The sequence below is a fragment of the Vitis vinifera genome, chromosome 6 (genome assembly GCF_030704535.1).
Source record: "Vitis vinifera cultivar Pinot Noir 40024 chromosome 6, ASM3070453v1".
Taxonomy (NCBI): domain Eukaryota; kingdom Viridiplantae; phylum Streptophyta; class Magnoliopsida; order Vitales; family Vitaceae; genus Vitis; species Vitis vinifera.
Genome location: NC_081810.1, coordinates 3,208,690 through 3,221,812, shown reverse-complemented (window position 1 = coordinate 3,221,812; position 13,123 = coordinate 3,208,690). Strand labels below are relative to the sequence as shown.

At 35.4% G+C, this 13,123-nt stretch overlaps 1 protein-coding gene across 3 annotated transcripts in view; it reads right to left on the bottom strand.

The window, feature by feature from the left end:
* Positions 1-11,155, bottom strand: part of LOC100258707 (helicase protein MOM1) — a 69,833-nt gene extending 58,678 nt beyond the window's left edge. For 2 of the 3 annotated variants that reach the window (XM_010652894.3, XM_010652895.3), the window contains exon 1: positions 5,311-5,419. Coding sequence is in view for 1 of the 3 variants with exons in the window: in XM_010652893.3 (XP_010651195.1) it covers positions 5,311-5,914; positions 6,197-6,731 (1,139 nt within the window). In the remaining 2 variants the exon portion in view is untranslated. Of the gene's footprint in view, positions 1-5,310; positions 5,915-6,196; positions 6,740-10,947 lie in introns of those variants that run through there. The other variant, XM_010652893.3, reaches the window with a different exon arrangement.
* Between the last annotated feature and the right edge of the window lie 1,968 nt (positions 11,156-13,123).

Genomic DNA, 13,123 nt, shown 5'->3' with positions numbered 1-13,123 from the left:
TGGTCTATGGTCTCTTCATTCTCAAGACACATAAAACGTCTATTAGCCAAGGACAGCCCTCTTTTCTGAACAAGATCTAGGGTTAAAGCCTTCCCCCATGCGGCCTCCCACGCAAAGAAACTAATTTTCGGTTGTACCCACACATTCCAAATACAGCTAGATGGAAACAAAGCAAGACAGTCCGCTTCTAGAGCACGGTATAGAGACTTGGCCGAGAATTTGCTGCTCTTTGATTTGTTCCAGACCACCATATCCTCTACATCCTCAAGCACTCTCCTCCCGTGAAGACACTCTAAAAAAATTTCCGCCTCCTCCACCTCCCAATCATTTAGGGCTCTTGAAAAACAAGGGTTCCAACCCCCCCTCAACCAAGGGATCCCAGACATCCGCCACCCAAGCTTCTTTTTCAACAGACAAAGCAAAGAGGGAAGGAAAAGACTCACATAGAAGGAAATCCCCACACCATCTATCCCTCCAAAATCTCACCCTCCTTCCATTGCCAACACTGAAAGAAATCTATGTGCCCACCAACTTCCAGTCCATCCTTATTCCTTTCCAAAGCCCCACGCCATGTGCCTCTCTCACTTCCCGAGAGCACCAACCCCCTCTATTTTCCTCATATTTTCCTCTAATCACTTGATTCCACAAAGCCTCTCTCTCATTTGCGTATCACCAATTCCATTTGGAAAGGAGAGCCTTATTAAGAATTGAGACACTTGACCCTCAATCCCCCTTTCTTTTTACTTAAGCATATCACCTCCCGTCTTACTAAATGTGGTTTTCGCTCCAGGTTGCTACCACCCCATAGGAAGTCCCTTTGAATTTGCTCTAGTCTTCGTCTATCCGAACTTGGTAATCTCAACAAGGACATAAAGTAAATACGCAAATTCGACAAAGTACTTCGGATTAGAGTTGCTCTCCCTCCCTTGGATAAGCATTGTCTCTTCCACATAGCTAATCTTTTACGGAAGCGCTCTTCCACTCCATCCCACACTGATACTAATTTAAACAGAGCACCCAAAGGAAGACCTAGATAAGTGGACGGGAGACTACCCACTCTACAACCGAAGTCCAAGGCAAGGTCATCAATATTCTCTACCCTCCCTATTGGAATGAGTTCACTCTTCTCCAAGTTAATTCTCAACCCCAATACGGCCTCAAACCACATGAGTAACCAACTTAGGTATGTCAGCTGGTTTTGAGAAGCTTGACAAAACACCAAGGTGTCATCAGCAAACAACAAGTGGGAAATCTGAACCCCTTCTTCGTTCCTACTCTTCACCTTACAGCCTGACATAAAACCTCCCTCCACTGCCCTTTTAATGAAAGACCTAAAGACCTTCATGGCTATCACAAAGAGATAAGGCGATAGAGGATCACCTTGCCTCAATCCCCTTGAGCTTTGAAAGAATCCCTTAGGCGTTCCATTAACCATCACAGAGAAACTCGCAGTAGATATGCACCACTTTATCCACCCTATCCATTTCTCCCCAAAACCCATTTTCTGCATAACTGTGAGAAGAAAAGACCAATCCACATTATCATATGCCTTCTCTATGTCAAGTTTGAACATGATCCCATTTTCATTATTCTTCATAACCGAGTCAATGGCTTTATTAGCTATTAGCACTACATCTAGAATTTGTCTACCCTCCACAAAAGCCCCTTGAGCCTTAGATACCACCTTTTTAAGTCTATTGGCTAAAACCTTAGCCATCCACTTGTACAGGCTTCCCACTAAGTTCATGGGCCTGAAATCCCTCAAATCTTCAACCCCCGCCTTTTTTGGGATTAAAACCAGAAGAGTTGCATTTAGCCTTTTGACAAATTTACTATGTTCATAGAACTCCCTGAAAAAGTTCATCACCTCCTCCTTCACAAAGTCCATACAGATTTTGATGATTGATTGGGCTTTTGTTGATGATAGAGACGTTTTTTTTTGTTAATCTCTCAATCTTATTGCCTTTGTGACACCTTTGTATACTCCTTGTGTACTTTGGTATATCTTTTTTTAATTAGGCATTGTTATTAATATTGGCAATATTTCAAAGGCGATATTTCTTTTTTTGAAAAGCTATATACAAGTCCCCCTAAAGAGTCTTAGAGGTTAGAAGATTTAGATTAGTCACCCACCTTATCAAAGAGTGCTACCTAGTTGGACTATCCTTTTACCAAAGAAGAAATTCTCCAAGCCATTTTTCAATTAGATAAGGACAAGGCTCCTAGGCTTGATGGTTTCACCATTTCTATGATTCAATAGTGGTAGGATGTGATTAAGGAGGATTTATTGAGGGCTTTCTTAGAATTCTACAATAGTGGGGTAATAAATCAAAGTATTAATGTCATCTTCACTGCTCTAGCGCCCAAAAAGAGTCAGATAAAAAAGATATCTAACTTTAGACCTATTAGCTTGACCACATGTTTGTATAAAATCATAGCCAAAATCTTCTCAAAGCATATACAAGGTGTTCTTCATGAAACTATTCATGTTTCACAAGGAGCTTTTGTTCAAGGAAAGCAAATCTTGAATGCAATGTTGATAGCAAATGAGATAGTGTATGAGCAAAATGCTTTAAAGAGGAAGAGGTAGTTTTCAGAATTGATTTTAAAAAGGTTTATAATCATGTAGATTGGGTTTCTAGACCATTTACCTTAAAGGAAGGGGTTCACTTCTAAACAGACAACTTGGATGAGAAATTATTTATTCATGACAAATTTTGCAATTTTTTTTTGACAGGCAAAAGCACAAAGATAAATTAGAGAACATGATAAATTTTGCAATCTTAATGAACGAAAATACCAAATGTTGGGTCAAAGCAACTAGAGGTCTAAGATAAAGAGATCCATTGTCCTCTTTCCTCCTCACCATTGAAATTGATGTGTTAAGTAGGATGTTGTTGAGAGTTGAGGAGAATAGGTTATTAGAAGGCTTCCTTATGGGAACGAGTAGGACCAAAGCGTCTCATTTGCAATTTGCAGATAACACCATCTTTTTTTCTAGAACTTGTTCAAAAAATTTGCAAAATCTTAAGCTAATTTTGTTAGTTGTCAAACACATATCTGGACTTAAGATTAATCTTGACAAGAGTACTCTCTTTGGCATCAACATGAGTCAAGACCAAATGTTGCTTGATTGCAAGGTTCCTAATTAGTCTCTCCCCTAGCTAAGTCTTCCATGGATAGAAAAAAAAAATTGTCATTAAGTGGAAGGATAACTCTTATCTAGTCGTGCTTGTCTCATATCCCTAGTTATTTCCTCTCCATTTTCAAGATACTTTCTTCAGTAACATTAAAGATCAAAAAAATGCAAAAGGATTTTTCTTTGGTTAAAGGCTACAGAGCACAATAGAGATCATCTCATTAGTCGGGACCTAGTCTACAAGTCTTAAGGTGGAAAGGGATTTGGGACTTAGGAAGACTTCTTTAAGGAATCGTGCTCTATTGGGAAAATGGCCATGGAGGTTTCTGAGGGAAAGTTATGCTCTTTGGCATAAGGTTATTCTAAGTATCTATTGGATGCATTCTACTTGGTGAGATACCAACATTGTAGTCAAATGGTCACATTGTTGTCCCTAGAAGGCCACTACACAAGCCTTTTAGGATTTTTCCAAACACACTCATTTTGTGGTGGATGATGAGGCAAGAATCCATTTTTAGGAAGATTTGTAGTAGGAAGATCAACCTTTGTAGTCATAATTCCCAAGTTTATTCAGAATTGTCATAGTTAAATTTTTTTTTTATAGATAAACACAGAAAAAATATATTAAGAGAAAAGGGCGCCTAAAAGGCAACCCAAAACATACAGGGAGTATACAAGAGGCACCTAAAGGCAAGAACAAAAAGAAGAGGGGATACAAAAAACTCACCAGCCCTCATCTAGAACCTAACCAATCAAAAAAGTTTATTAAAGGTAAAGGTCGCACATTTATACATGACTTAGATGAAGACCAAAGATTACATACAAATGAATATTTCATCCTTTGAATCAAGAAATCCTCATTTTCAAAAGCTATCATGTTTCTTTCCTTCCAAACCAACCAAAATAAACAAAGAGGAGCTATCATCCAAGCCTTTCTATGCTTTTTGCCCACAAAGTATCCATGCCAACCTAGGAGAGTATCTCTAGCCAAAAGCGAAAGGACCCACATCACGCCAAACAATGCAAAAACAAGTTCCCAAAAAACCCTAGCGTTAGGACAATGGATAAAAATGTGATTAATCGACTCCTATTTAGCACAACAAAGGAAACATTTGTTAGTAATTAGTCTTCCCCTCCTTTTGAGTTGATCCAGGGTTAGAACCTTCCCCCACAATGCTTCCCAAGCAAAAAAACCCACCTTAGTGGGAACACAAGGGCTCCAAATGATGTTCCACGGAAACAGGACTGCACTTCTAGGTTCAAGAGCACTATAAAGGGATTTAACAGAAAAATTCTCATCCTTAGCCTCTTTCCAAAGCACCCTATCCTCCAAGTCAATGACTAGCCTCTCTCCTTGTACAGTCAAAAGGAACCTCTCCACCGCCTCCACCTCCCAATCATTGAAAGATCTAGAGAATTGGAGATTCCATCCCCTCTCTTCCCCCAAAGAATCCCAATCATTGTCCATTGACTTTGGGACTATGGTATAAACTTTCCAAACTACCTAATTTGGACTAGGTTCCTCCTAGGAGTATATGTTATATGATGACCATCTCATCAAAGGGATTGAGAAACTCAATTAGAGGCAAGGCTCTTTCACAAATAGCTTGTCTCACCTTGATTTAGGAGTTTGGCAGGAAAAAATGCTGAGATTTTTTAGGACAAGGCGAGGACTTCAGAAACTCTTTAGGATATCATTCATTTTTTTAACTCCTTTTGAACCTCTTGCACCACAACATTTAAAGGCATTCCCCTTAATGTGGTCCAGCTCAATTAGTTTTAGGAGTGTAGATCAAAAGGTGTGGGTTAGCAAGGAGAGGTAACTTAGAAGAAAATCACTCTAATATTAGATCTATGAAGGACAATAGTACAAAATACACTCAATATTTGCAGCACATAAAATCGATCATCATTCGACCTTTAACCTTTTTGGAAGTATCATATTCAATTGAAGGATGCATGTTGCCCCACTGTAAAAGGCAATTATGGTAAGCAAGGCACTTGAAATCTATATCTCACCAATAGTGGTAGTAAACTAATAAAATCTTATGAAAAAACTCATTTTCATTTTTCATACAAAGTGCTAGGATTTGGCATGGGCAACATAAAGAGATAATTTAAATAACACCAGAATAAAGGGAGGGAAGGAGGTTTTTGATGAAAATCAGTACCTTTGCCTTTTAGAACATACTCCACATGTCTCAACAACTTTATTTGTTGTGCACCCTGTTGGTGATGTAGAAACAGCATCAGCAATAGGGGTGCAGATATCTTTACTTGGAACTCTTTCAGAAGCATCAGAATCCAGGTCCAATGTGTTCCTCTTTCTTTTAACAGGTGTAAGTTTCAAGCCATCACCACCATCAAGTGATCTTCTATTAGAAGTAGAATCTATCAACTCTGGCATTTGCAGCTTTTCAGCTGGAGAGGAGTGCGTCTCTATCCTCTCAGCATTATCAGTAGTACCTTTAGCTTCCTCTACAGGATTTCGCTCTTCATGCTCAAATGTTCCCTTCAAACAGCCATTCTGACTTGAGGAGAATTCTACTCTGCCATGATTTTCTAAAGCTTCAGTTGTGAATGTTCTTAAACTACAATTAGATTCCTCTGCAGGCCTCTCACGAGCTCTGTCCTGTGATTTTTCTTTCAATTCATCTTCTCTTCTTCCACTGCACTCGGTTCTCCCATCCTCAACTTGCTTGGAACCACTATCACTGCTATCACTGCTATCTTCTTGAAACAACTTATCTGGTTTTCTCATCTTCCCACCAAGATCTATAAGTCAAACAGAAAAAAACCAAGAATGATAAAAATAAATAATCTAGAGTTACTCCGCAATAACTTGGATACAAAACAGAGAATGCTATCGCTAAACACTAATTCTATTGAAAGATAACTAAAATATATCCCTGTCCATATGGAAATGCATGTACATTTTCCACAGCCATCACTGCAGAACAAGGGAGCTTCATACTGTTATTTATTCCCTGAGATTACTCAACAACAGAACCATAAAAGGGGGAAGTTAAAAAAAATGTGTAAAAGAAACTCAGCTACCTGCATCATTAACCTTGCGCCTGAGCAATGCCCTATAAGCACGTGCATCCATTCTTTTCTTTTTCACCTGAACAGATTCCAAATCATGTTCCTCATTTTTGCTAACTTTTCTAGCTTCGAGGGTCACCTCTTTCACACTTTTCTCTCTTTTTTGCTTCTTATGTCTCATCTCAGATGAACCAGAAGTTTTCTCTGACTTTTTTGATCCTGAAGAACTTGGTGACTGGTGATTCTTACCCCTCTCAGACCTCCTCGAAGGACTTGGCATCCTCTGCTTCTCAACTCTCTCAGATTTCCTCTTAACAGGAGGAGTCACTGGTGTCTGCTTCTCAAGTCGCTCAGACTTCCGTGTGCTTGAAGGGCTTGGATTCAACAGTTTCTTTGTTGGTGTTTCTCTAGCTGACCTTCTTAAACCAGATATATCTGTTGTTGCAGATGCCGAAGTAGATGATCCTTTGCCACGAATGTTCCTGCCCTTAGAATTATTAATGTCATCATCCTTAGTTTTGCGACTTGTTCGAGAATCATTTGCCATCACTTCAGCTACAAAACACCAAAAAGTGAAAGATTCCTTTAGATATAAAGTGAGTATAACTTCTGAACATGTCTACCAGAAAGATCCAACTTCCAAAGGGAACATTGAAATCATAAAATGAAAATTCTAGCAGTTGAAGCAAAGCCATTACATAAATATTCAGGAAACATGCCATTAAGCAAAGGGGATTTCAAAGGTGCATCCCACCCAAAGCAGAACTTATCTCATACCCATGTGAAAGTAAGTAGCTGACAGAAAATGGCTCGGGTTTCTATAAAGCTACAGAAAAAAGAACTAAATAACTTCTAATTTACTTTGTGTTAATACATTAGTAAGATCTAATAACATTTCTAAAGAATAAAAGTAGCAATTAGCAATCTTCTTACACACTGTTCATGTCAAATAGCAAGGATATATAAGTCAAATTTTCAGGGAGCATAAAACAGATACTTAAGAATAAAGGTTATCCGGGAGCATAAAACAGATACATAAAACATTCCTTCTTGCATTCATCATTTAATGAAGATGTTTTGTTTCTGTATCAAAAAAAGGAATAACGGTTACCAGTTACCACGATGCTTGGGCAATTGAAACTTACCCCACCCAAAACCTATTCAGGTTTGTATATCCTTTCCTGACCACCTATGCTGTGATTAAAAGCAAAGAGGCTAGGTTACTCAATCAACCCAACCCAATTCCACCCATATTTAGCAAGGCATATCACTTCAAACAACTGACCATAGAAAATATCACAAAAACATCCAACTCACTGCATACTGGCACACCTGACCCAATATTATATTATAGACTGGTATCCATGTATCAGCTTATAAATTTATCTGTAGTTTCCCAATATACAACAGCTTCATTCTACAGGTATCATAGCCACTCTACTACCAATATAAGCATATTGAATAGTAATGCACTCAGGAAATCCAGGGCCATTGAAGTTGTCCTTAGTGTCCCCCTTTAAAATGCCATAAGAAACATTATCTTGTTGGAAGATGATCTGCAATATGAATATATAAGACAAAGCCTATTGGATCCATGCATCTTTGTAAAGATCAAAATAATTTCCATTCTTGTTCAACCCAAATATTGAAACATGAGATTATTGCACTGGAACTCCCCATCCAAACTTAGATTTACTTCTCAAAAAATGATCATCCCTTTTTTTACAGGCTTCACCAAAGAATGAAGATCTCTATGCAAAAAGAACAGAAAAGAAAAATAGGTAGAAAAAAGAGAAGGAAAGAAGAAAAGGGTAAAGACATTGTTTCATTCTGGTTGAAATTTCCCCAGCAAAACAACAAAAGGAGAACATGCTAAAGCAATCTCTGAATTTCTAGATCTTCTTTTACTTCATGCAACTTGAGCAGGTTCTATAATGCATGCCCCAAACCAATTTGCAGATGGTCATATGTTGGCCTTAACAAAGTTTAATCCCTACTCCCTAATGTGTCTCTGGCCTAAAAAATAAAAGGTAAGAAGTAAATTATACTTCTATTTGATGACCTGCAGGAGGGCAAGAATGAAAATAGGCAAAATTATTTGGCATTAATAAAGGAGTTAGATATTTGAAATTTGACTAACACATATCACCAAATGCAAGAATATTTTAGGATAAAGAATATTCGTTAGGGTTAATATTTGTCACTCTTCATCTTGGTTAGAAACATAAAATGGCAAACATGCATAAGTTTTATAGAAATGGAAAGGCTAATGTAATGTATGCACATTACAAAGGCCCCTCATAATCTTTCGCTTCTCATATTATATAAATACTCCAATAAGGAACAATGCTTTAAAACTATGAAACAGGCAACATCAGTAGCATGACATTTTCCAGCTATTAAAATGAAACTTCTATTTCACCTTGAACCATCTTAGAAGGCATGCTAGATTCCTTACTTAAGCAAAAGATAAAAACAAAAATAATACATAAACTAGGGGGCAAAAGGAAAAAGAAAACAAGCATAACACTCTTACCATCTTCACATAGGAAAACATCTTCAGTCTCCTACTTCTTTTTAATCAGAAACAAAAGAAACGTTAATTGTGATAAAAGGGGAGAGAGAAATGCAAAGAGAATGCCCAAAATGCTTAAGAAATGATGCTATTTTTAAGCATCTCTCTATCCTCCCTCTCATTCTCTCAGAGAATGAAACAAAGCTTGAAAGTATATTTCAACTCTAGTGCTGCAACCAACCTTATCCATTATGAAATCAGGCTGTAGTGTTTTTTTGTTTTTTTTTTATAGGCAAATAAGAGTATGTACATTAATGACTATAAAAAGGATGCCAAACTAAAGTGGCAAAAACAGTATACCGGAAGTATGCAAGTGAGAAGCAAAAACCAGCTATAGTAGCTACAAAACCACTTTTAAAAAGAAGAGTCCACCCATTCTATAAAATCTAATAGAGAGGTTGTAGTGTTATCACTCCCAATGAAAATTTTGAATGGGATGAACAAATTTAAATAACCATAATGAAATCAAAATTTTTTTTTTTTTTATAGGTAAAGGAAATTTCATTAAAAGCCAAAGAGGCTAAAGAAAGAGTATGCACGGAGTATACCAGGGAACAAAAGAACAAAAGACAATAAGGCAACAAGCCTGGAACTTACTTGGTAGCTAACCAGTCCACAAAATCAATCAAAGAGAAAGCGTGTTCCTCTATATACACCCTAGCCCAAATCACAAAAGTGTAGAAAAAAATGGATTTAATTTCTTGGTCATTCCTCTCAACATCGTCGAAGGCCCTCCTATTCCTTTCTTTCCATATGGTCCACATCAAGCAGAGAGGGGCAACTCTCCAAGCTTTCTCCCTTTTCTTGCCCACAGAGGACCCATGTCATCCCAATAGGTTCCTCCTCACAGAGGAGTGCATCACCCATTGCACTCCAAAAAGGGAGAGGATCAGGAGCCATAACATTCTAGCCTTCTCACAAAACAAAAGAAGGTGATTTGTGGTTTCCTCTTCATTTTATAATGAAATCAAAATTATTGTGTATACAAGTTTAAAATGAACAGCATTACATGATTAAAGCGAACAACATTATGATGATAGGTAATATTCACTTCCTTAATTACAAAAAGGAGGGGAGTGGAGTCCATTTTATCTGATAAAAAAATAAAAAAAGAGTCCATTATATGGTCAAAAATTTCCGTGTCCTTAATTAAAAAAGGAGAGTGAAGAGTCCATTTTTTGGTAAAAAATTTATTCATCTTAGCTATTTCGCAACAAGGATAAAATAGAGGTTTTGTCAAATTCAAGTATTCAGTTTCACCAATAACATGTGATGACTTCCCATTTAGAATTGCACATAAAAGACTATTTATATTAGAGAGATCTACACAGAATTCTGGGAAAATGCTGGCTTGTTTGCCAAAGAAAAATAGTGTACATTACAAAGAACTCATTGGTCACAGGATATTTGGGACACAAAAATTTCTAAACTTGAAGAGTCCTCTTTTCCCAAAGATCCATTCAAACTTACAAACAACATTCAGCTTCTTGGTGTTTACTCCCACCCTCCTTACTGCTCGTAACTCCTACAAAGTTGAAGATTAAGGTGCTCTGCATTTTTCTCTCTTCTGAGTTTCAATCACTGCTTTAAAGGGGCAGCTGGTAGCATATTTTTACCTTTAAAGTTTTTTATATCCATTAATAAATAAGTAACGAGAGCTTTGGGTGAGTCCATTACTGCACAAAGCAAATATATTCAACCCAAAACATATAATCCCATTCTAAAACTAAGTTTTTCATAAAAATCACATAACCAGTTGGTAACAACTCAAAAGGCAAACATGAACCTTCAGTACAAACAAAAACCCTAGACATCATATCTAATCAACCCAATGCAGCATCTTTATACCACAATGCCCCCTCAAAGCCACTCCAAAAACCCTAATGCTCTATTTGGTTATCAAGAACCATAAGAAAAATAATAATAGAACTTGGCCGTTGTAAGATTCCAGATTTTCCTTCACTTTCCCATGGTTTCTCGGCAATCAAACTGACCCTAAAACAAGAAAAAGCAAAAACAACAGCAACCGTGCAAACATGCTTTGTAAAATCCCCGGAAAAATAACCAAATCAAACACGCAAGCCTATCAGTTCAAAACGAAACCCTAATTCAGAGAATCGGAGAAAATTCTGAATGCAGATGTTGATTTCAAGAACAAAAGAAAGGATAGAATAAAGAATCGACTAACCTGACCAAAAAAATTGCTTGGGAGATGTTCTCGAAAGAGTGTGGATTGTTCGATGCTAGTGGTTTAATGTTTTCTTTTTAGCTTCAATTTTCACCAACAAATTTTCTCGAGAAAATCTAGAAGGAAATGGAAGGAATCGTTGCATGTGGCTCAGAGCTTTAATCTCTGCATTATGATTTTTACCAATTTTCACTCCATTTCGTGAAAATTGATTTGGTTTACCAAGGACGTAATTGTAATTGTAAAAAGGAACATTTCATTAGTTAAATAAATAAATATATATATATTATGTTCTTGTGCATGTATCGCCTACTTTTTGACCTTTAGCTTTTACTAAAATGGTTAAATTTGTTAAAATAAACTAGTAAAATGAATGAATACATTAATGGCATTTTTGGAAAACGATTGACTATGTTTTCTTAATTTGTTTGTAAAAATTGTATTGAAAATTGATAAAAATAACTTCTATCTATACAAATTATTCTCTATTTTATTTTATTTTTAAAAATTATTTTAAAAGAACAATGGCCAAACAATATTAAAAAATAAATAAAACAATGTTTTTAAAAACAAAAAACTATTTTTAAATTATATGTGAAACATGCTCCTATCTTCTCATATTCTTGTGTGCATTTGCAAAACCAATTATCCTGGTTTAGATAGAAAATTAAAAATTAAAAATTAAAAGTTAATATGATTTTTTGTTTTTTAATTATTTTTTAAATAATTTTAAAAGAAAAATCTCTCCAAATCTTTGAGAAAAATTGGAAAATAATTTAATTTAAGGATTTAAAAAAGAAAACAAACCTAAAAAGGAAATTTTTTCCAAATCTTTCCAAATATTTCTAAGATTTTTAAGTTTTGTAAATTGTTTTTTTTTTTTTTTGGTAAATATGATTTTCAAATTGATTTGCGTATATGTCGGTGAGTGAATTTTCTTAAGAACTCATACAGCTGAGATTTAAGTCATTATCTTTTATGTTTAACATGAAACTTGGTCTCTAAAAAGACATCTTACATCCAAGGACTAAGATGTTAAATAAAATCATTAGCGAAAGGGGTATCTTGATAAGAGATGTGTAGGATGTCTTGATAAATCCATTACTCTTTATATTGAAAAGACTAATTTTGTATAATTCTTATTGTCCAAACACTTATTAGAGTTTGACAACTTTAAACCTAATTTAGAGATTAAATAATAAGCAATATTTTAGACTTAATTTAACAACTTCTAAAGGTCAATCTTTGAGGATGATACTTGAAGTATTACAAAAGTCGTAGTTATCTTTGAGGATGATACTTGAAGTATTACAAAGGTCGATCTTTAGGCTTAGGTGTTGTTTGTTTTTTGGTTAAATAAAAAAAAAAAAGTTAAAATATTTGGATTTTTTTATTCAATTAAAAGTAATCTATTAATATCAACCAATATAACTAAAGTAAACTTATTATTAATAGGTTTAATTTAGTTATTTTAGTTTACGTTAATAGATTATTTTGGTTTTTTCTATTCAGTAAAAAAAAACAAACACCACCTTAGTATTCAGAACAATAGAGAATAACAATCAAAGCATGCATCTAAGATCTTAAGTCTAATGAAAATAATAAAAATCAAAACTTTGACTCTATAAAGTGTATTATGAATCATACCTAAGGTTTGATTGTTCCTAAATTGAAATCCTTTTGTAAAAGAGATATAAAAACCTAGTGATCTTCCACCAAATAACTCATTCTCATATTCATGACACTTGTATAGCATAGCTACACACTTTAAGAGGAGAGAGAAAATGAGGGTAAGTATTTAGAAGACAATTAGTTTGAAAACTACAGTTTAACCTTAAAACTCATTAGGTTATATGGACTCTCTTACGAGCTTAAGTGATTTTGGCCTAACTTGGACTTAAATCACTTAATTTGACCTACTGGATCTTAATTAATTAATTAGTTTTAATAAGCTTCAAATAATTCATTACTCCAATCTAGGAAGACCAAAATTAATTAATCATAAAACCTTATATAACCTTATGCTTTTACCAAAATGCTTTTATTCACATAAATGATTAATTCTCTATAAGTCCTCAAAACCTTTATGCCAACAAAAAATATGAGCTTGTGCAGGGACTATTAGGACTCATAAGAAAAATACAAGTTTCCTCAAAATTCAATTTTAAAATTAACA